We start from the raw sequence: 21,936 nt of genomic DNA on the forward strand, positions 1-21,936 counted from the left end.
TTTTTGAATTGTTGAAACTATTTTTATTTGTTTTTTTATTGGTTTTATAAATAAATTTTATAAATTTCAAGTACAAAATTTTTAATTTGGAATTTTAATATTATGTTTTAATAATGATTCTCATTTTTTTTGAAATCGTATTATGTTATTTTTACAGTAAATGATATATATATATGTACCTTGTATATGTATATATAAGTATATAGAAATTGGAGGACATCTTGTGGTTAAGTACATCAAAGTTGTTAATAAGACTATTCAGAATTCAAGAATTTTACGTGATCTTAAAAAAATATTTAATTTCTATTTTCAACTTTCAAAAATAATGAATAGATTTGAATACGCTGATTCTCGACTTTTTCCAAATGAAATTTACATAAGACGCGATTTTGGCATATGTTTGTACGATGGAGATGTCAAAGTATGTATAATTAATTATTCATATAGAATAAAACATAACCTTCATTTTTTTGACAGACAAATTTTGAAAGTGGTGAATTAGTGCTTACAAGTCACAGATTTCTTTGGGGCAGACCTGGTGATATATCACGTGGTTATACTTGTCTTTCATTGTTTCTTCGTCATATAGTTTATTTTGAGGAAGAAATTCCTGGTCCATTTTCTTTTGGACGTAGTAAAAAAATTATTATACATCTTTCTGAAGCTCCAATTGGTATGTTAATTGGTATATTAATTATGAAAAAATATATTTATAAATCAATATATTAAAATTATATAAATTTAAATTATTAAATTTATTATATTTTTTTTTTGTAGATAAAATGCCTGGTCCATTAGATAATAGTATATATAATTATATTAAAATATCATTTAAAGAAGGTTTAGATTCAAATTTTCATACACATTTGTCTGATACTATTATGAGACGAATTTGGGAATTAACACCTATTATGCCTTTAAATCATCCTGATACTAATATAAAAAATAGTGGAGATATTAATAAATCTTTACCACAAATAAAGACACGAACTGGTATTATAGGTATTGAAAGAAGTCTTCAGGAACAACAAAAAGCAACAGATGAAAGTATATCAATGGCTTTTCAAGATCTTAAGAAGCTCATGGAAGTGGCCAAAGACATGGTTTCCATTTCAAAAACTATCTCAACAAAAATACGGGTGACTCTCAACAAGATTATTTTATAAAATTGACATTCATAATCAAAGACCATTACAGGAGAGACAAGGAGATATCACAGAAGATGAAACAGTTAGATTTAAATCTTACTTAATGAGTCTTGGCATTGATGATCCTGTTACCAGAGATGCATACAAGAATAGTAATGAATATTTCAAGCAATTGGCAAAACAACTTGCAGATATTTTAGAAGAGCCAATTAAAGTTAATATTTCTAATAATTTTTAACAATTTACAATACATAATAGATACTTAGTAAATTCCATTTGGCAGGAAGTTGGAGGAATGATGACATTAACAGATGTTTATTGTCGTGTAAATAGAGCAAGAGGGTTGGAACTTTTATCACCAGAAGATTTATTAAATGCTAGTAGACAACTAGCTTCTTTAGATTTACCTATAGTATTGAGAGTATTTGATAGTGGAGTTATGGTTCTTCAAGCTCGATCACATGATGATAATACCATAGTTGATATTATAGCTGATTTAGTAAGTAATATTTTCAAATAATTTTTATATGAAGCTTAATTTTTATTCTTTGTTACAGATAAAAAAAAAAGGATCTTTAACAGCAGAAGAACTTGCTCAATCAGAAGGTATATCAGTTCTTTTAGCACGGGAACGATTATTAGTTACAGAAAAAAAAGGAAAAGCTTGCAGAGATGATACAATTGAAGCTTTAAGGTTCTATCCTAATTTATTTCTTGAAAAGGATAATTAACTGCCAATTTATTATTATATAAATATAAATCGCGCTAATATATTTTAAAAATATATTATTTTTATGATAATAAAATAACTTAAAAATAATTTAAAATAACATTTTTTATGTTTTCACACATTACATATTTAGAATAAATTAAAAATAATTATTAAATATTGCATATCGTACTACAAAAATATGTTATAAAATATTATAAAGAAAAATGACTTTTTTTTAAATTAAAACACAGTAATTTTTTTTATATGTTTAAAAAAATGATTTAAATATAAAATTATTAATTATAATTTTATTAAATTATTAATTATATGTATTTCTTAAAAATGTAATTCTTAAAAATTATATATAATAATAATAATATATGTATATATTATTATTATATATAATATAAATAATATAAATAATATAATATAAATTATATTTGTAAATAAATAATTTATTTGTTATAAATATTAAAATTATTTATATAAAATGAATACATATTAGAAATTTAGTTTAACCAATGAATTGTGAAAACAACTAGAGAAATTTTATTTAATTTCAAATTATAGTAATATATATTTAGTAATTTTATTAAGTTGACAATACTTACACATTATTGAAAGAAAGAAAATAATAGTAAAATCTGATTGGTTATTTCTGATAGATCCAATATAATCATAAAAATAAAAATGCGTATTGGTCGAAAATCTGTAGATAAAATCACATAACATCGTATAATGGTGAACGAGTATTGTCTCAACCTCGAGCTAACTTCTCTTCAGTTTTTAATAGTACTCAATAGTATATTATAAGATGCTGATGGTGAAATGAATTCTAAATTATATAATATAATTGAATGAATTACTTTAGAAGATATAAGTTAACAATATTTATATTATTATATGTGTTTGTTATATTTTTAAGAAACTAAAACTTAATCAATATACAAAATGGCTTTACCTCCGAACTATAAGCAAGTAGCTATGGCTACGTCAAATATCGTTGCATCTAATCGTAAGCATTATTAACCTCAAATCATTTAATTATATTTAATATTTTTTTATCTATAAATCAAAAAAAAAATAATTATATTTCAGAACGACTCAGAGCATCAGGTGGAAGTAGTAGTAGTTCAACTAATACTGTAAGTATATATTTTATATAAATTATATATATATACACACATATTTTAGAATATGAAATTAACTTTTATGATAATTAATAGAAAGATGCACAAAGTCCATTTATTCAAACACCTCATAGTCATCCAGGATTTATACCTCAAAAAGTTGGGAAAAATACAAACGTATGTATTTCTATATTATAATATTAGTATTAATATTGAATATAACAATATTTTAAAAATATTTTTATTAATCTATGAAAATTTTTTCATATAATTAAATAGGCTGATTCTCGTATGCCCAAACCACCTAAACCACCAGAGAAACCTCTTATGCCTTATATGAGATATAGTAGAAAAGTTTGGGATCAAGTAAAAGCTCAAAATCCAGAATTAAAATTATGGGAAATAGGAAAAATTATTGGACAAATGTGGAGAGATTTACCAGAGGAAGATAAAACAGAATTTATTGAAGAATACGAAGCAGAAAAGGTTAAAATCATATTGATATTATTTTATATAGTTATAAAAATAAAAATTAATATTATATGTATGTTGATAGGTTGAATATGAAAAAAGTTTAAAAACTTATCACAATTCACCTGCATATTTAGCTTATATTGCAGCTAAAAATAGAGGAAAATCTGGTAAATATTTTATAAATATATTTATTTTATATAAACTTCTTAATATAACTTTTTTTTTTAAATATAGCATTATGCGCTGCACAACAAAATAATGATGAACGAGAAAGTCATGAACGTTCATCTGGCAGTACCAAAGGACAAGCAGCTCAAGATAGAAGAATAGATATTTTACCTGCAGAAGATGATGATGGTATATAAATTTATGTAATTTAAACAAAAAAATATATTATATGTATATTTTTATTTTGTAGATCAAGATGATGGATATTCTGTAAAACACGTTGCGTATTCTCGATATACTCGAAATCATCGTCTTATTAATGAGATATTTAGTGATACTGTAGTTCCTGATGTTCGCTCTGTTGTCACTACACAACGAATGCAAGTACTACGTCGTCAAGTACAATCCTTAACAATGCATCAGGTACATATGTATGACAAAACATTAATTTTTAATTAAATAGTAATATATTAACATTTAATAAATAATAATAGTAATAAGTTTAATTATTATATTTTAAAACTTTGAATATTATAGAAAAAACTTGAAGCAGAATTGCAACAAATAGAAGAAAAATTTGAAGCAAAAAAACGTAAATTTATTGAGACAAGTGAAATATTTCAAGAAGAATTAAAAAAAGTAAGTTATTTTTTTAATGATATAATTTAATAAATGATAAATTTAATGATATAAATATTTTAATAAATAAAAAATATTTTTTTCAGCATTGTAAACCAGCTGTAGATGAAGAAACATTTAATAAAATGGTAGAACGACAATATGAAGCACTTAGACGAGATAAATTAAGAGGAGCAGAAGAAAATCGTTCAGATGGACCTCCTTCAAGTGAATCAACTCCAAATTCTACTCCTACTCCAACTCCTGCTCCTACTAATGATGAAACTCCATCTGATGTAAATATTAATCATACAATTATAATTTTAATTTATTATCAATATAATTTATTATCAATGCTTTATAGGTTCCTGATAATGATGCAGTAGATAAAAAAACAAATGGACCTGAAAAACCTAATAATGAAATTAAAAAAGAAACATCTTCACCACCATATATTGAAAATAAATCAGAATCCTCATCAACTCAAGGAAATTCTAATCAACATACATCCAATTCTGGAATGTATTGTGGGACTATTAGTCCAATACAGCAACAGCAACAACAACAACAACAAACACCGCCGCCGCCGCCATCGTCACAACAACAGCAACAATCTTCTTCACAATCACAACCGCAACAACAATCACCATCAACACAACATCAACAATCATCCCAATCACATCAACAGCAACAACAACAGCCATCAACTCAACAATCACAACCATCTTTACAACCACAGCAACCTACTACAACAGCAGTTGCTGGTGTAGCAGTAACTGCTAATACAAACACACCTACAAATGCAAATGCATCTGCAAATACACCGACTATGCCTCCTGTTTCTTCACCAGCTCCTCCTATGCAACATAATCCTCATCAACAAGCAATGTTAGCTAATCATTCAATACCACCTCATCAAGGAACACAAGGAACACAAGGAACTCAGGTGCTTCCACCTCAAGGACCAGTTTCTAATCCACATACTCCTCAGATGATTCCATTAAATCAAGGTTATAGCCAACAATATCAACCAGGACCTACTCAACAGACTCAAAATGTACCATTAGCTCCAAGACCTCCTCATCCTTCTTATGCTTATTCTCAACAACAACCATATCATCAACCATATCCTCAATATGCACATCCATATTATCATCAACCATATTCACAATATTCACCACACACCACGGGTCGTCCTCATACCCATGGTCCTCATAGTCCACATAGTCCTCATTATCATCCACAATCTCCTCATGCTGTTGGAGAAAATAATACTACTAATAACAGTGTACCAGGTTCAAGTACAGCTTCTGCACCAACTTCTGTACCAACTTCTGATGCTAATAATTCATCTTATTCTTTAGCATCAGGACATTGTGAAAGTGAACGTTCTGTTTCTTCAGAAAATCAAGAAGGTCAGACAGACATTAAATCAGGATCTGGTTAAGTATTTTTTATAACTACATACATTCATTTATAGACTTCTATTGATTTTATGTGAATCATAAAATACATTTAAATAATATTAATGCATTTAAATAGTTATAATAAAATTGTCATATTCATTTGTACAATAAAAATGCATTATTAATATTTTTTATTTTGAAAATAATATTGTAATTAAAATTATCATTTCACAGCACATCTCATTTTTAAAAATGCCAAAAGATACATTCATACAATAGTTAAGATATCTGTACATCTTAGATAATGTACATCAGTCTTTTATTTCACAGATTTCATTTGCCAAAGTCCATCATTTAAATAATGACAATTCTCTATGCCTATTCCTTTGTTGACCTTAATTCTGTAAATTACATTATTATAAAGAACAAAATATTTTATTTTTTCATATTTTTTTATATATAAATCACTGTAAATTTTATTTACTTACATATCTTCTGTTGACAAAGTAGTAACACCTACAGCTAAAGCATGTTGCTTACCTTCTGCCATAACAGCCTATTTTTCAAGTCAAGAATTATATTTAAATTCTTAGATAAAAAATTCATTTTATATTATTTTATTTTAATAAAGGATACAACAACTGTTCCCTTTTCTACAGGTGTCATCTTTGCACCTTTTGATGTTAAACCAGGACACATAATATTAGCTCCACTAAGAACAAACCGTATAGCACCTTTATCAACTTGTTGCATTGGTAGAAAAAATGGGTCTAAAATTTTTAAATATATTAAAGCAAAATAAATTTTTTATGTAAAATTAACTATTAATCAAAGTGTTTATTATATTTAAGAAAAATATAACTTACATTTATGTAACAATCTTAAAGTAGGCATCCAGGGTCCTTCACGTTGACGAAAGAATAAAAGATCTCCTGTTGCATTTACTATAATCTCTATATGATCATGACTAATCATAAAATAACAACAAATTTAAAATTATATTAAATTTAAAATAAATTAATTTTGAAAGAACCATTTTATAATTACCATTTTATAATTCGAAAAGCATCTTTTTTTGGAATTATGGCATCAACATAACCTTCTAAATAAGGATAAAGCTCCAAAAGCTTTGAACGAATTCCTTTTTGAACTGATGATTTTAATTGTTGTATACCAGAAATACTATCTTTTTCGTCAAATCTAATAAAATATCAATAGTAATAGTATTTTTAATAGTACTTTTACTAAAGTAGGTTATGTTATTTTACAAAACGAAATGCTACACATACTTTTTAAACATTTTCCTCTTGTTTACAAGATAATATTAAATATCACAAAAGTATTAATATATAAAAAATACATTCAATTAATTAATTCTTGATATCAATTTTATTTTACAAATGACTGATTGCTACCCGGTATACGTTGCATATGAATATTCAAATACTACAGATAAGATATAGGATACAAGATGCAGGATATCCCTAACAATGGAATTTTGTGTTCCTACATTCTAAAATATTGCATAAAAAAACATGAGGCAAATAGATGAAAATCTCTAGTCATATTTAAATAACTGAAATACTAATGCAAGCATAGTGAGTTGTCTATCTAAAAAACTAATTACAAAAAGACTAATTACAAGACAAAGGATGTATAATATAGAGATACTATAAAATATTCAAAAAATATCTACATATATAATATCTCTAGTTTGTTTAGTTTAGTAAAATTTATTTAGTTATTCTGCTATTAATTTTTCCTTTATATCTGAGTGAATAAAATAAAAATAATAGTGATAATCTTACAATTAGAATGTTTGATACTCTTTACATAAATAAATTATGTAGAAGTTATATTTAATCAAAATTATATTTAATCATAAAATTCAATAAAGTCAACAAAAATTTTTTTGATACATTTTTTTTATAAATATTAAAATTAAATTTATTTATATATATAAATAAATATTAATTATAATATATTAATATTAATATAGATAACAAAATATTAGTGATTTAAAATTTTTAAGATGTTTAATCGATATGTTAAAGTTAAAGAATACAATAAATTTAACTAAATTATCTCTTGAACGTAAGAAGAGTAAATGATAATAATAATAAGTAAATAACATAAGAATAAAAATTAATTGTCAATATTATTTCTTGAATATCAAAAATAATTTTTTAAAGACAAAGTAAAATAAGATAAGAAATCAAAAGTAGCGTTATTTTTTAAAATTTGTTTAATACTTAAAAAATAATTGTTAATTTTTATAGAACTTTGGCAGAAATAGTTGTTGAAAGTCTTATGATTGCAAATTCATGAAGATGAAAATCAAGTGTTAATCTGTGTTTATAAATGCTTTATAAGTTATATTAAGAATTTTACACATTATTATATATATTATATTTATATATATTTATATATATATAACATTTAATAAATGTAAAATATTTTTTCACATATTTAAATTATATTATAAAAAAAATATATTAAAAATATTTTTCATTAAATAAAATAATTATATATTACAGTATTAATTGTATAAAAATATTGTATTATATGGAATTTATTATTTTTCTTTAAATAAAAAATAATTTAAATATTTTTCTATTATTTGATTGAATTAGAATAAAAATTTAAAAATCAAGAATCATATAAAATATATCACAAAAAAATTTCTAAAAATGCAAAATTTTATATTTTACGTGCAATAACTTTTAAACTATTAAATTTTAACATTCAATTTGTTATTTTTGCATCAAAATTTAATTAAAATAAATACTTAGGTTAATAATAATAATAAATAGTACAATAATAATTATAATTATTTATTTCTGATTTCAACTTTTAAATTTTACATTTTTTCAATGCAATTGGTAACTATGGAAATATGGCGGGGATACTTACTAATTGTAATGTACACCGAAGTAATTGTTTAATTTCGATTTTGGTATGTTTGAAATTTTTAAATTATTTTTCGTATTTATTTTTATTTTATAATATTTTCTTAAATATAAATCTTTTTACATCTAATGAAAAATTAATCTAATAAGTAAAACACTAAGATATAAATATTATTTTATGTTAAATTTTTATTTTTAGATATTTATTATAAAATATACATATTTAAATTATTAAAAAAATTTCTATTTTACATTTATAAATTTAAATAGAAAAAAATATAAAAAAAATTTTAATTTAAGATTATATTTTAATAGCAATATTTAGAATATTGTTATATTTATTTAGATTTATTATAATGAAGTATATTATCATAAAATTATTTATTAAAATGAAAGTTTCTTATTATTTTTTATATACATTTCTTTTATCATTTTTAAGTTATTAAATTTAATGAGGTTAAGTTTTCAAAGATAAAATTTTTCGATATAAAATAGGATTTATACATTAAGAATAACTTTAGGTTATAGGACAAGCAGAATTATGTCATAAAGTTTCTGAAGGATTGCATGAAAATGCAAAAGAAAGAAAATGGCATATCGTTGTACATCAATGTGAGCTTGTTGATGAAGTTATACGCTTGAATTTAAATCTTAGTATAGATTTTATTATTTTTGTTTTTGATTGGAAAACTACACATTCTTTGTCTGAAGTAAGTATATAATTTACTTTTTAATAATTATTGTTTTTATAATGTGTAAATATTAATGTAAAGAAATATTATTTAAGGTAGAAACAAATATTAGTCTTGTAGATGAACATTATATTATTTCTGGAGCTGTATGTCTTGTAAATTGCAGAGGGATTTCAAATAGTATGGGATTAACTTCTCATAAATCAGCAAAAATAAGAGAGAAATATAATATTCGATTTTTGTCTGCTAATGTTTTTGTAAGTTTATATATATATTCTTTTTTTTTAAATATAATACAATATGTATTCCATGATCAAACAAACTGAAATTTTGGAGGAAAAAAGAAAAAGAATATAAAATTTGATTATATAAGAATATATAGTTTGAAATTTTTATTAATTTAAGAGATATTAATAAAAAACTTTTGATATAATATATTGAATTCTGTTTAAACATGCATGGCTTTGTAATATATGTTAATACAATGTGACAATTTATCTATTGTTTCTATAAACATATCACAGTAGATGTTATCCAAAATCTGTAACAAATAGATTAATAAAAAATCTATTTTCCTATAGATAATAATATGATAAAAATTATAATTATAATTATAGATTCCAAAAATGCTCAAGGATTGTTTTATATTTTATTTATATATTCCCAATTTCCCTATTGAATTTAAGACATTTTAAGTCCATCACATACACATCCTTTTCTTTTTCAAAATTTCAGCTTATTTATGCATATTGCATTTTAATTCTTTTTTTTTATAATTTATGATAATTATAAATTGAATTATATTATATTAATTTTTATATTTTTTTTAGAAGCCACAAATTTGTGTTCAATTAGGTAATAGAATATTAAATTTAATAGAAGCTGTATTGGGTATAACAAGTGGAATTCCTGTTATTGGACGGACTAATGATAGAATTTTATAAAACTTGAATTTATAGTTTTAATATTGAAATGAAGAAGACAAGCAGCAAAAATCAAGCATATGCCTCTAGTCAAGAAGATAGTGAAAATGATAGTGATGAAACTGAATGTAGTATTGGTAGTAATTCAACAGCTGGTACTCATCGTAGTGACACACCTACCCGCAGTGCTCGTTACAGAAGAAAAGGACGACGTAGAAGTAAAACGGCAAAATATAAACCATGTACAGATAAACCTCTTTATAAATATTGCTGCAGTATTAAAGAAGACCATGGACAGCCATTGTTTGGAGTACAATTTAACCATCACTTAAAAGAAGGTGAACCATTAATATTTGCTTCTGTGGGAAGCAATCGAGTAAGCATTTATGAATGTCCACAAGGAGGAAATATTAGATTACGTCAGTGTTATGCAGATCCTGATCCAGAGGAAAATTTTTATACTTGTACTTGGACTTATGATGATTCTGGAAAACCTTTACTAGCAGTAGCTGGATCACGTGGCGTTGTAAGAGTTATAAGTCCTGTGACTATGACTTGTATCAAACATTATATTGGTCATGGTCATGCAATAAATGAATTAAAAATTCATCCTAAAGATCCAAACATATTGCTTTCAGCATCAAAAGATCATGCTCTTAGACTATGGAATATAAAAACTGATGTATGTATAGCAATATTTGGTGGTGTAGAAGGTCATAGAGATGAAGTATTAAGTGCAGACTTTGATATGAAAGGAGAACGTATTATTTCATGTGGTATGGATCATGCTTTAAAATTATGGTCATTAGATAAATCAGATATGCAAGAAGCAATAAAACAATCCTATTATTGTAATCCTAGTCGTAATGGAAGACCTTTTGATTCAATACTTCAACATTTTCCGGATTTTACTACACGTGATGTTCATCGTAATTATGTTGATTGTGTTAAATGGTATGGTGATTTCATTTTAAGCAAATCTTGTGAAAATTGTATTGTTTGTTGGAAACCAGGACGGCTAGAAGATTCTCAATTACGTAATGGAGAAACAAGTGCAACAGTCTTACATAGGTTCGAATTTAAAGAATGTGACATATGGTTTATCAGATTCTCAATGGACTTTTGGCAACGTACAATAGCATTAGGAAATCAAGTGGGTAGAACATATGTATGGGATTTAGAAGTTGATGAACCTGGTCAAGCACGCTGTTACTCACTTCAGCATCCTAGATGTACTGCACCTATACGTCAAACTAGTTTAAGCAGAGATGGTTCAGTTTTATTATGTGTTTGTGATGATGCTACTGTATGGAGATGGAATCGTGAACATTAATATTTCCATAATACAGGGTGATTCTTTCTCTATTGTTCCCAAAAGCAATGTCATTAATCATACATTTTCATTTTTGTTACATACATAGAGTTTATATCACCCTGTACATAAAGTGGTGCCTTTATATTTACATAATATGCTGTATTTTAAATGCTTATTACTGCCTTTATATATACTATAAATAGTAAATTAAATTTATATTAGTGTTTTATAACTAATAATTTTATAATTCTATAATAATAATTTTGATTCATAAGTAATTTATGAAAAAATTAAAATTCACATATTTATATATTTTATTACTAATTATAATATCCTTTTCATAAAAAAATAAGGAATTAATTTTTTATATAAAAAACATATGAAAAGATTTAACATAATTATTATGTTAAATCTTATAGCACTTATAGCAACTATAAAAAATATGCATAAGTCTAATTTTTTCTACATAATATTTTGTGCACTAGAATGATTATTCCATAAAATAAAGTTATTTTATATATATATATACATATATATATATATTTTTTATTTTATAATTAAACTTTAATCTGAACCTATTTTTCAAAACTAATTTATTATAATAAAAAAAATTAATTTTTTTTTATAAATTAAAATAACTAAAATGATGAATTAATAAACAGAAATAACAATGATATAGAATGAAGCATTAAAAAAATCCTTTCTTATTTAAAATGATTTCTAATTTTTTCTATAATTTTTTATAATTAAATTAACTTTGTTCATGTAAAAATTTTATATATTAAAATTAATTTTTTTTAATTATAATTTTTGTAATATTTGTAGCATAATATTTTTCAATGATTAATTTATCTCATAATTTTTAAAAATATATAAAATTACAATTATAATTTCATATTTATGATTAGTTAAAAAAAAAAATGATGAAAATTTGGAAAACTAATTATATTTGAAGTTGTATACTATTTATCTATAAATAAAAGTCAATAAGTATTTTATATAAAATACATAACCATTAAAAAATTAGATATTTATACATTTCAAATATCATCTTATTCAATAAATAATGTAAATTAATATGATTTAATTATAAACATAAGAAATATTGTAGATAGAAAATTTTGACTTTATGAATAATTATTTAATAATGAATTAACAACTACAGCACTTCTTTTTGCTTCTTTGGAATCTTTATCTTCACCTTGTCGTTGTTGTATATCCTGTTGTCCTCTAATTCTAATATTATGCTTCTCTTTGAATTCATTTATTTCAATTCCTTTTTTTGTCAACTGATCATTTAAGGTATCTATGACTTTAATTAACTAAAAATTATCAAATATATTTTATTTACATTATATTCTATAATTTTAGCATAATAATATATATATATATTTTATAATTATATATAATTATTAATAATAATTATATATAATTTTATAGTTTGATATGTAGTTTTACATATAATATATGTATATATCATGTCAAAAATTGTCTATTTTCAAATATATATATATATATATATTTAAGTATATAACATATTTATTTTATTTTTTAATAAAATATTTAATAAAAAAAAATCTGACCTGTTCTTTATTTGTTATCAATGCTGGCATTACATCTTCTACAGTACGTTCACATAAAACACCTCCAGTCATTCTATAGCATTTTCTTTTAGGATCTATATTTTTTAATGTATCTATAACAATCCTAAAAAATTAAAACTGAATATCATTTAAGCAATTATCGATATAATGTATATTATCTAAAAGAAAATATAAATAAATGTAATATTTAATTTATTAAAGTAATTTATTTTTATTTCTTAATAAAAAGTTTAAACTTTTTTAAATTTCATAATATAATTTATAAAAAATTATTTTTTATTTGCTTATAACATTGAAAATAAAATTTAAAATAAGTAAAATAAATAAGTAATATAGGTTAGAAAATACATACTTATGTTCATTTAGTTCCATTTCCATTTCTGACAATTTATTAGCCATTGCTCTTTGTTCATTACGAAGTATTTGAAATTCAGATAATATTTCTGTAGTAGACTTCGTACCTTTTGAAGATTTTCCTGATTTTTTATCGCTAGCCATATTAGGAACTCTATATTACTTCTTCATTCGTGAGAGCAACTAATACTCTTGATGACTGATGCGATGACTATGTGATATCTATTGTTAAAATTAATTTAGGTATACATTCATTCATACATTCATTTATATTTAAATTGTGATAATAATATATATATTTATTTAATTTTAAATATTTTTATATTGTAAAAATATAATTTAAAATTTGAATTTTTTATAAAAAAAAAATTAATATAAATAAAAATATTCACTTGTCTTATTTTGTTCAAAATTATAAGAAACATTACATGTAAAATTTAGAGAAAAAAAATTTTTAATTCCGAGTATCTCCGAGTATACATTTAAATTTTTTATATAAAATAATTTAAGATTTATGAATACAAAAATAATAATCAAATAATATCTTTATTTTTTTATATCGTATAGTATATTTTATATCGTATATAAGTCAAAGTTTTATTATATCCATATATTTTTCTTTACAAAATATAACAATCTATAAAAATGAAATTAACATATATATACTAAATGAAATGAAAGAAAAAAAATAATACGTATCACACACGTGTACGCATGTGCACATACAATGCACAAAATAATATTTATGTATAGGATGTATATTTTGTTCATTAATTAATACATTTATTATATTCATATATAAATAAAAAATTTTAAATAGTTACTCATATACTTTAAAAAATGTAAAATTAAAATTTTTATATTTTTAGATACAAATATTCTTATTACACTTTTATAAATCTATTACAATATTAAATAATACATAACTTATGAATAAAGGCAAGAGACATGTATTTCTTTTTGTTTTTTAATGATATGTTAAATATTTTTATAGATATATATAAATTTACATTTATATCAACTTATATTACACTTATTAAATTATCTTATATTTTAATATCTAAATTTAATTCTTAAAGGAATGCAAAGAAAATGAGTATTATAACATTAAAATTTTTTTGTATAACAAATTTCATTATTATACTAATCATCTCATTACATATATCTATATATTTGATATGCAATGATGTACTTTATATACATATTTTAACGAATATTTAGCGAATATTACACATAATATTTACTGTACATGATTCTTAATAGCAAGCACAGTCTTAAACATAATGTAACATTATCAGCCTTCCAAAATGAAATGCAAAATAATAATTTAATTTAAAAATTATACAAAAAATGAATTATACAAAAGATAAATTATACAAAAAATGGAATAAAATCAATATATCTAGTGTCATTGAATACATGAAATTATGTATAAATAATGTAAAATTGTAATAATGAAAATGAATAAAATATAATGATATGGTGAATTACAAATTTTTATATTTTTTTAAATTTAATAATCGCATATTAAAATGCTAGTACATTAAAATAATAAAATAAGACAAATATATTAATAGTTATATAAAACATTTTTAATCTTTCATATGATAAATCAGAAATTTTAAATTATAAAATCAAGTATATAAATTATAAAAATTTCATTTAATTATATATCTTTTGTAAAATATAAAATCTTAAAAATGTTTTATTTTGAAATTTGACTTATTGACAATTGCAACCTTTTTTATATTTTATTAAAATAATCTTTTTATTATAAAATAAAAATAATCACATTCTAAAATTATGCAAAATTTTTACTTTATAAAATATTTTAAATTGTAAATTTATATATGAAAAAATATATATGAAAATATATGAAAAACTCAATTTTCTTTGTATTATGAAAATTATATATTATAGGAATGTATATATTTTTTTTCATTAATAATTAATAGTTTATTTGAAATGTTAATATTTCTTTTATCTATTTTTTAGAAAAAGTATTATAATGGATTTAAATAAATATAAATTTTGATATAATAAAAATTTCTAAATATTAAATGTGTAATAAATAATACATTAATTGCAATATTTTAAACAAAATAATAATTAATAAAATAATTTTGTAAAGTTTAAAAAAGAAACATTAAAAAGATAAAAAATTCAATTTTTCATTTTTCGATTATTTATACTTATTAAGAAATTTTAATTTCTTTAGATATATCTATTTGAAAATATAATATATTTAACATTATTAATACATGAATAATAGTATGTAAAATAATGAAAAAACATATGTCTATATCATCTGAATTTTTTTTCTATTAATTATAAATAGAAGTTATATTGTCCTTTTATATTGCAATTATCTGCATTAAAAAAAAAATGTAAATGTTATTAAGATGAACACTTTTTGTGATTTTATATAAAAAACTATCTTATTATTTTCAAAATTTTTATTCCTTAAAAATATATATATTAAAAAAACTATTTTCAAGCATATTATTTTTGTATGAATTAATCAATATCAATTTTATGCTATAATATTTAATTCACAATACTTACATATGTTATTATTGTGATTTTGTTTTAATTATATACAGTAAAAAGTTACTCAATTTTAATAAATTTTGTTTTCATTTCACTAGTATTGGGGAAAGAGGAAGGAGAGAACGAATAAGCGATCCACACACGGAGGAGGGAGAGAGAATGGATGGATGAATGAACGAACGAACGAACGAACGAACGAATGAATGAACGAACGAATATAAGATAATTTGTATAAAATATAAAACAAATTACTGATTTTATATTACTAAACTGATGTTTCAGAATTTAATCTTAATAAAAATTTATTAGATTTAGGATGTGCAAGCTGTTCTGTAAGATGAAAATGAGGTAAATGATATACTGTACATAACAAAGCTACTTCACCTTGTCGTAATTGAAATTCGCAACCATTTGCAAGAGGTCGCGAAGGCAATTCTCCCTCGCAGACTAAAGCCCAATGATGCGATCGTTTTTGTCGTTCTTTTTCATTTGAAAATACAGGACTGGTTACAAAAAAAGGTTCCAAAAATGCACGTGGCGCTGCATCTTGTGCTAAACATCGAGCAAGTCGATTTAAGATAGATTCAACAGAATGACGCGGTTGTTGTCGCGTAACTCTTAAATATTTCTGCAAAGCTCTTGCCATAGATGGAAAAACAGCTTGTGCAGCTTCCATAGGATCCATAGGACCAGGATTTGGAGTAGATTCAACTTCTGAATGCAAACGTTTAATATGAGCAAAGGCTTCTTCAGCGGCAGTGATTAATCTAGCTCTACGTTTGCGTACTCTACGTTCATAATCATGTTCTTCATAAAAACGTTCATTATGACTGGAATCTCTACGACGAGTTTGAGTTGTTATAACTGATCTATCACCACTACCTCCTCGTGATTGAACACTACCAGTTACTGCACCATCAACTTCATAAAACTTGAAACTCGATTGTTTTCTACCAGATTTTGATACTGGCAATCTTTCTAAATATGGATTATAAATAGGAAATTCTGTATAATATCTTTCTAATACCCATACTGCTGCTCGTTGTATTGATAATTGTCCAATTGCATAAGATCGTGATTCACCATCTGGTGATCTTACAACCTTAAATATCAATATTATTTTAAGTTCAATTGCATTATTGCCAAAAAATAATATAAAAAAGTATATAAAAATTAAGTATTAATAAAAAACTTACCTTAAGATAAAAGATAGGTTGTTGATGACGAATTTCAATTAACAAAACAGCAATATAATGTATGAATAATAGAGTATCTGCAAGAGTACCTGCATAATTTACTAAATTTTTATATTCTGTTATTTCACCATTAGCAGCAGTCTTAGCACTCTCAGTAACCTATAATATATAATAATGTACAAATGTATTGAATTGAATAAATCCTAATATATTTAATAAAGTTATTTACCTGAACAACATAAAATAGCCAATAAGTACAAATGCATAGTGTAGTAAGGAGTAACACTCCTGCTCTAAATAAAAATATACGTGGCATAGTAGCATTTTTTGAGCGAAAAAATATAGCCCAACTCCCAATACCTAATAGCACCAATTTAAAGGCTAAACCTAGTAATTGGCCTTTACATTCAGCATTACAAGATAATAATTGAAGCTTTTGTTGCATAGTTAAAACAGTTGTAGAATCAGGAAAAAATCCTAATTTAGGCAATATAACCATAGTTATAGGACTAAGAAAAGCACTTAATCCAAGCATCATTGCTATAACCGGTCCCATAAATCGATTACAGGAACTAAACGATCCATCATTCTCATTTGGCCAATGGCTCACATCTTCAGTTGATTCTGATCTATCAGAAGTATTTCCAGTGACAGCTGTAGTATTTTCTCCCCAATTTTCATCTTGAGGTAAAATTTGTACTTCTATAACTTCTTGACCTAAATTATCAACACTATCTCCCCTTACATTAACAGTTGTTTGAAAAGGTGCCATTTCTGTGGAATCTAAATTATGCCTTTCTTTTTTTTGACTACGATTTGTCCTTTAAAAAAAATATTTATATTAATAAAAAAATCATGAAAAATAATTTTAATTAAATTACATTTTTTTTAAATATATTAAAATACCTAGTACTTCTATGTGAATGTTGTCTATGATGAGATTTAGAACTGTGAGTACGATGATGTTTTTGAGAAGTTCTACTATGATGGCTATGGCTATGCTCGCTAGCCCCTGATTTTACGCTCTCCGTCTCCATTCCCCGGCAAAGGCAACCGCCCTGCTATTACCCCATAAGAACATACCCTTTTCCACTCGTAACAAAACACCAAACACATATACGAAAAAATATATCAGACTTAAAATTGAAATTTTATCGAATCATAAAATAATATGAACAATAAAACATTTTCTACGCTTAAAATTTTTTGTTGCTGTGACATTTTAAAGTAAAAGGAACATTTCTTTTATGTATGAAATTCGTATTATCAAAATATATTATAATAAAATTGCTTATTTAATATATGTTTTTACTAATTTATAAAATATTAAAAAATAGACGCCGACACGCCTTACGTTTATTATTTTCTCCTGCTCTAACTTGCTTGTTACCACATTCCGCAATAATTGTTAGGGAAAAACAATATGATTTTCTAGGAATATTTTATTTTTACACTAAAATAATTACATTAAATTTTTATAAAAATAATGACTTAAATTTAATTACTATGTTTTTTTTAAGTTACAAAAATGCAACTCATTTTATTAAAAATAGTAATGTAATATTGAAAACAAGTCAAAAATTTTAATATTAATATGGCTTCGGATTTATGAATAATATTTTATGTAGTAGTGATTATTTTTTAAAATATAGCTTTAAACTCTAATCAGAACTAATAAATTAACGAATAACAAACAAAAAATACGCAACAATTGATCAAATTATTTTAAAAATTATTTTTTTTAAATGTAAATTCTTTACATACATATTTACATATATATATAATTTTAGTGAAATACTGACTAGTTTCTGAAAACAAACTTGGATATTATAGATCACCAATCATAAAAAAAATATTTTATGTTAGGTTTACGACAATGTTAATAAATCTGTGACAGATGAAAAGTATAAAGTAACCGATCAAACAGTGATGTAAATGAAATGAATATATAAACAATAATATAAAACAATATTATATTATAAATTATTCTAATTATTGTATCAATTATATCTTTAAAATTTTTTGTAGAAATCTTTATAAAAATTAATAATTAATAATTTATGTGAACATATCTTTTATTATTTTTTTTAATTATTATATTAATTAATCAATTTAATCATTTTTATATTATTTTTGCTAATAATTGCTTACATAATATATAAAATTATATTTTTAATTATATTATTAATAATATTATATAATTGTTATATTATTATGATAAATATTATTTTTTGTTAATTATTACCTATACATATATTATATATATTGTATTGTATGTTTGCAGAAAACTATTAACATGGCTTTGCGTACATATGGTGATAAACCTATAAGTTTTCAAGTGGAAGAAAATGGAGAATATTATTGTATTGGATCTGAAGTAGGCAATTATTTACGTCTATTTCGAGGATCATTATATAAACGTTATCCTGGAATGTTTAGAAGATCTATTACAAATGATGAACGAAAAAAATTAGTAGAACTTGGTTTAAGTCAACATGTACTTGCATCCAGTGTATCTCTTTTAAGAGCTAGTGAAGTAGAAGATATTATTGAAGGCAATGATGATAAATATAAAGCTGTATCAGTACATTCAACAGAACCTCCAGCTCCTAGGGAAGGAAAATCAAAAAAATCAATGCCTTGGGTGCCTAGTTTACCAAATAGTTCACATTTGGATGCTGTACCTCAAGCTACACCAATTAATCGTAATAGAGTACATAATAAAAAAGTCAGAACATTTCCTTTATGGTAAATATGGAAAATTTTTTCTTTTCTATGTATAAACATATATTTGAAAGATAATTTTTATTTTATAAAAATTGATAATTCATATATAAAACATATATAATTAAATATTATTAATCAATATTATTAATATCATAATAAATATTAAATAATTAGTTAATATCTTTATATATTTTTCTAGTTTTGATGACACAGATCCATCAGCAAATTTGGAAAATGCAGCTCAACAAGAAATGTTAGTTCCAATTCGTTTAGATATGGAAATTGAAGGTCAAAAATTGAGGGATACTTTTACATGGAATAAAAATGGTATAATTTATTTAATTAGTTTAATTACTAATTCTAATCACATAATAAAATATATGTTAAAATCATTAATTAATATAATCTTTTATATGATATAAAAATTAATTTATATTAAAAAATTTTATGTGTATGTGCGTGCATGCACATGTATATGTGAAAATATATAATCAAAAAAATGTAAAATTAATTAAAAACTGCAAATATTTCAATTGATTGATATTTGCAAGAGATAGAGAATTCAAATATTATTTAATGTTGTAAAATATTGATTATAATATAAACTTTTTTTTAAATATTCAAATTATTAAGCATTAGAAATAATTGATAATAAATTAATTTAAATTAAAATATAAATTTTTTTTATTTTATTATCAACAATTATAAATTTATAATCTTTATATCTCTATCTTCATTAGTTAGATTATATACAATCATATCTATGTATATATATATATATATATATATATATACATATAATAAAACAAATTTTTCTTTTCAGAAAGTCTTATAACTCCAGAACAATTTGCTGAAGTATTATGTGATGATTTAGATTTAAATCCATTAAGTTTTGTACCAGCTATTGCACAAGCTATAAGACAACAAATAGAAGCTTTTCCACAAGAAACAATATTAGAAGATCAATGTGATCAACGAGTTATAATTAAATTAAATATACATGTAGGCAATACATCTTTAGTAGATCAAGTAGAATGGGATATGTCTGAAAAAGAAAACAATCCTGAAAAATTTGCAATGAAACTTTGTGCTGAATTAGGACTTGGTGGTGAATTTGTTACTGCTATTGCTTATAGGTAAATATAAATTATTTGCATATTTTATAAAATATATTACTAAAATTCATTAATATTAATTTCAATAAAATTCATTTATTATATAGTGTACGTGGACAATTATCATGGCACCAAAGAACTTATGCATTTTCTGAAGCACCTTTACCTACAGTAGAGGTACCTTTTAGACCACCTTCAGAAGCTGATCAATGGGCACCATTTTTAGAAACGCTAACAGATGCAGAAATGGAAAAGAAAATACGCGATCAAGATCGAAATACACGGTAAATATTATATAATTTAGGCTTATATAATTATAAAAATTATATCTATAAAAATTAATTTATGATTACAATGTTTTAATGTATTGTATTGTTGTAATGTAATTTTTGTTTTAGACGTATGAGACGTTTAGCAAACACAACACCTGGATGGTAACATGTAAATTAATGACAAATCGCGACATATATTTGTAGATTCAGAAAATATCCATTTTTATCATTTTTAGATTTTTTTAAACTTTGAATATAATAATAAAACTTTATGTTAAAATTTAAATAGAAAATAAAGTACATTTTAATACAAATTTATATATTTATCAAAATTACAATATAACTACTTAATATAAAAACTTATCTATTATGAAAAAACATTCCTATCTTTTCATAATCATTCCCTCTTTTACATGTTCTTATTTATATGTGATGATTGATCTTATATAACAAGAAATAAAAAATAGTTCTTGATATCTATTTAATTTTACTGTTGAAATGTATATCATGTGATCATATAATGAAATTCATAATATTGATAAGAAATTTAAAATGGCTTTTTATTAATGTAGATCAAACTAATCTAAAATATTTCACTGTTTAAAAATATTATAAAATAAAAT

General features: G+C 23.1%; 8 protein-coding genes across 11 annotated transcripts; 5 read left to right on the top strand and 3 right to left on the bottom strand.

Annotated features, from left to right (window-relative positions):
- Positions 1–187: 187 nt before the first annotated feature.
- LOC107996699 (vacuolar protein-sorting-associated protein 36) lies at positions 188–1,968 on the top strand. The gene is made up of 6 exons (XM_017054870.3): positions 188–421; positions 478–673; positions 778–1,139; positions 1,198–1,362; positions 1,432–1,647; positions 1,706–1,968. Exons 1-6 carry the CDS (start codon positions 326–328, stop codon positions 1,877–1,879), a joined length of 1,209 nt encoding a protein of 402 aa, XP_016910359.1. The 5' UTR covers positions 188–325; the 3' UTR covers positions 1,880–1,968.
- A 606-nt stretch (positions 1,969–2,574) lies between these two features.
- On the top strand, positions 2,575–5,841 carry LOC107996879 (SWI/SNF-related matrix-associated actin-dependent regulator of chromatin subfamily E member 1). Its single transcript, XM_017055187.3, has 10 exons — positions 2,575–2,875; positions 2,959–3,005; positions 3,087–3,167; positions 3,270–3,476; positions 3,547–3,631; positions 3,699–3,821; positions 3,883–4,055; positions 4,170–4,271; positions 4,358–4,546; positions 4,615–5,841. Exons 1-10 carry the CDS (start codon positions 2,812–2,814, stop codon positions 5,695–5,697), a joined length of 2,154 nt encoding a protein of 717 aa, XP_016910676.1. The 5' UTR covers positions 2,575–2,811; the 3' UTR covers positions 5,698–5,841.
- On the bottom strand, positions 5,720–7,287 carry LOC107996880 (malignant T-cell-amplified sequence 1 homolog). Its single transcript, XM_017055189.3, has 6 exons — positions 6,946–7,287; positions 6,704–6,856; positions 6,523–6,623; positions 6,293–6,426; positions 6,145–6,212; positions 5,720–6,057 (listed from the first exon to the last, which is right to left on the bottom strand). Exons 1-6 carry the CDS (start codon positions 6,954–6,956, stop codon positions 5,976–5,978), a joined length of 549 nt encoding a protein of 182 aa, XP_016910678.1. The 5' UTR covers positions 6,957–7,287; the 3' UTR covers positions 5,720–5,975.
- A 1,182-nt stretch (positions 7,288–8,469) lies between these two features.
- On the top strand, positions 8,470–12,654 carry LOC133665654 (uncharacterized). Its single transcript, XM_062070894.1, has 4 exons — positions 8,470–8,612; positions 9,087–9,275; positions 9,353–9,514; positions 10,088–12,654. The coding sequence occupies exons 1-4, from the start codon at positions 8,553–8,555 to the stop codon at positions 10,199–10,201; spliced, it is 525 nt and encodes a 174-aa protein (XP_061926878.1). The 5' UTR covers positions 8,470–8,552; the 3' UTR covers positions 10,202–12,654.
- On the top strand, positions 10,230–12,654 carry LOC107996899 (polycomb protein EED-like). Its single transcript, XM_017055223.3, has one exon. The coding sequence runs from the start codon at positions 10,230–10,232 to the stop codon at positions 11,511–11,513; it is 1,284 nt and encodes a 427-aa protein (XP_016910712.1). The 3' UTR covers positions 11,514–12,654.
- LOC107996641 (probable prefoldin subunit 2) lies at positions 12,426–14,002 on the bottom strand. 2 transcript variants are annotated; one of them, XM_062070897.1, is made up of 4 exons: positions 13,882–14,002; positions 13,452–13,675; positions 13,079–13,202; positions 12,426–12,817 (listed from the first exon to the last, which is right to left on the bottom strand). In XM_062070897.1, exons 2-4 carry the CDS (start codon positions 13,595–13,597, stop codon positions 12,623–12,625), a joined length of 465 nt encoding a protein of 154 aa, XP_061926881.1. In that variant the 5' UTR covers positions 13,598–13,675; positions 13,882–14,002; the 3' UTR covers positions 12,426–12,622. The 2 variants fall into 2 exon arrangements, with proteins under 2 accessions (XP_061926881.1, XP_061926880.1); XM_062070896.1 differs by having other exon boundaries at positions 13,846–13,979.
- On the bottom strand, positions 13,981–18,618 carry LOC107996695 (vang-like protein 1). The gene is made up of 4 exons (XM_017054865.3): positions 18,106–18,618; positions 17,429–18,020; positions 17,200–17,358; positions 13,981–17,105 (listed from the first exon to the last, which is right to left on the bottom strand). The coding sequence occupies exons 1-4, from the start codon at positions 18,234–18,236 to the stop codon at positions 16,269–16,271; spliced, it is 1,719 nt and encodes a 572-aa protein (XP_016910354.1). The 5' UTR covers positions 18,237–18,618; the 3' UTR covers positions 13,981–16,268.
- An 89-nt stretch (positions 18,619–18,707) lies between these two features.
- On the top strand, positions 18,708–21,935 carry LOC107996696 (SWI/SNF-related matrix-associated actin-dependent regulator of chromatin subfamily B member 1). Of its 3 annotated transcripts, none has more exons than XM_062070898.1 (6): positions 18,708–18,756; positions 19,484–19,947; positions 20,126–20,253; positions 20,750–21,062; positions 21,149–21,325; positions 21,440–21,935. In XM_062070898.1, the coding sequence occupies exons 2-6, from the start codon at positions 19,496–19,498 to the stop codon at positions 21,477–21,479; spliced, it is 1,110 nt and encodes a 369-aa protein (XP_061926882.1). In that variant the 5' UTR covers positions 18,708–18,756; positions 19,484–19,495; the 3' UTR covers positions 21,480–21,935. The 3 variants fall into 3 exon arrangements, with proteins under 3 accessions (XP_061926882.1, XP_016910356.1, XP_016910355.1); XM_017054867.3 differs by lacking the exon at positions 18,708–18,756 and adding an exon at positions 18,807–18,946; XM_017054866.3 differs by lacking the exon at positions 18,708–18,756 and adding an exon at positions 18,973–19,130.
- Position 21,936: the final 1 nt, after the last annotated feature.

Source organism: Apis cerana, linkage group LG2 (genome assembly GCF_029169275.1).
Source record: "Apis cerana isolate GH-2021 linkage group LG2, AcerK_1.0, whole genome shotgun sequence".
Taxonomy (NCBI): Eukaryota; Metazoa; Arthropoda; class Insecta; order Hymenoptera; family Apidae; genus Apis; species Apis cerana.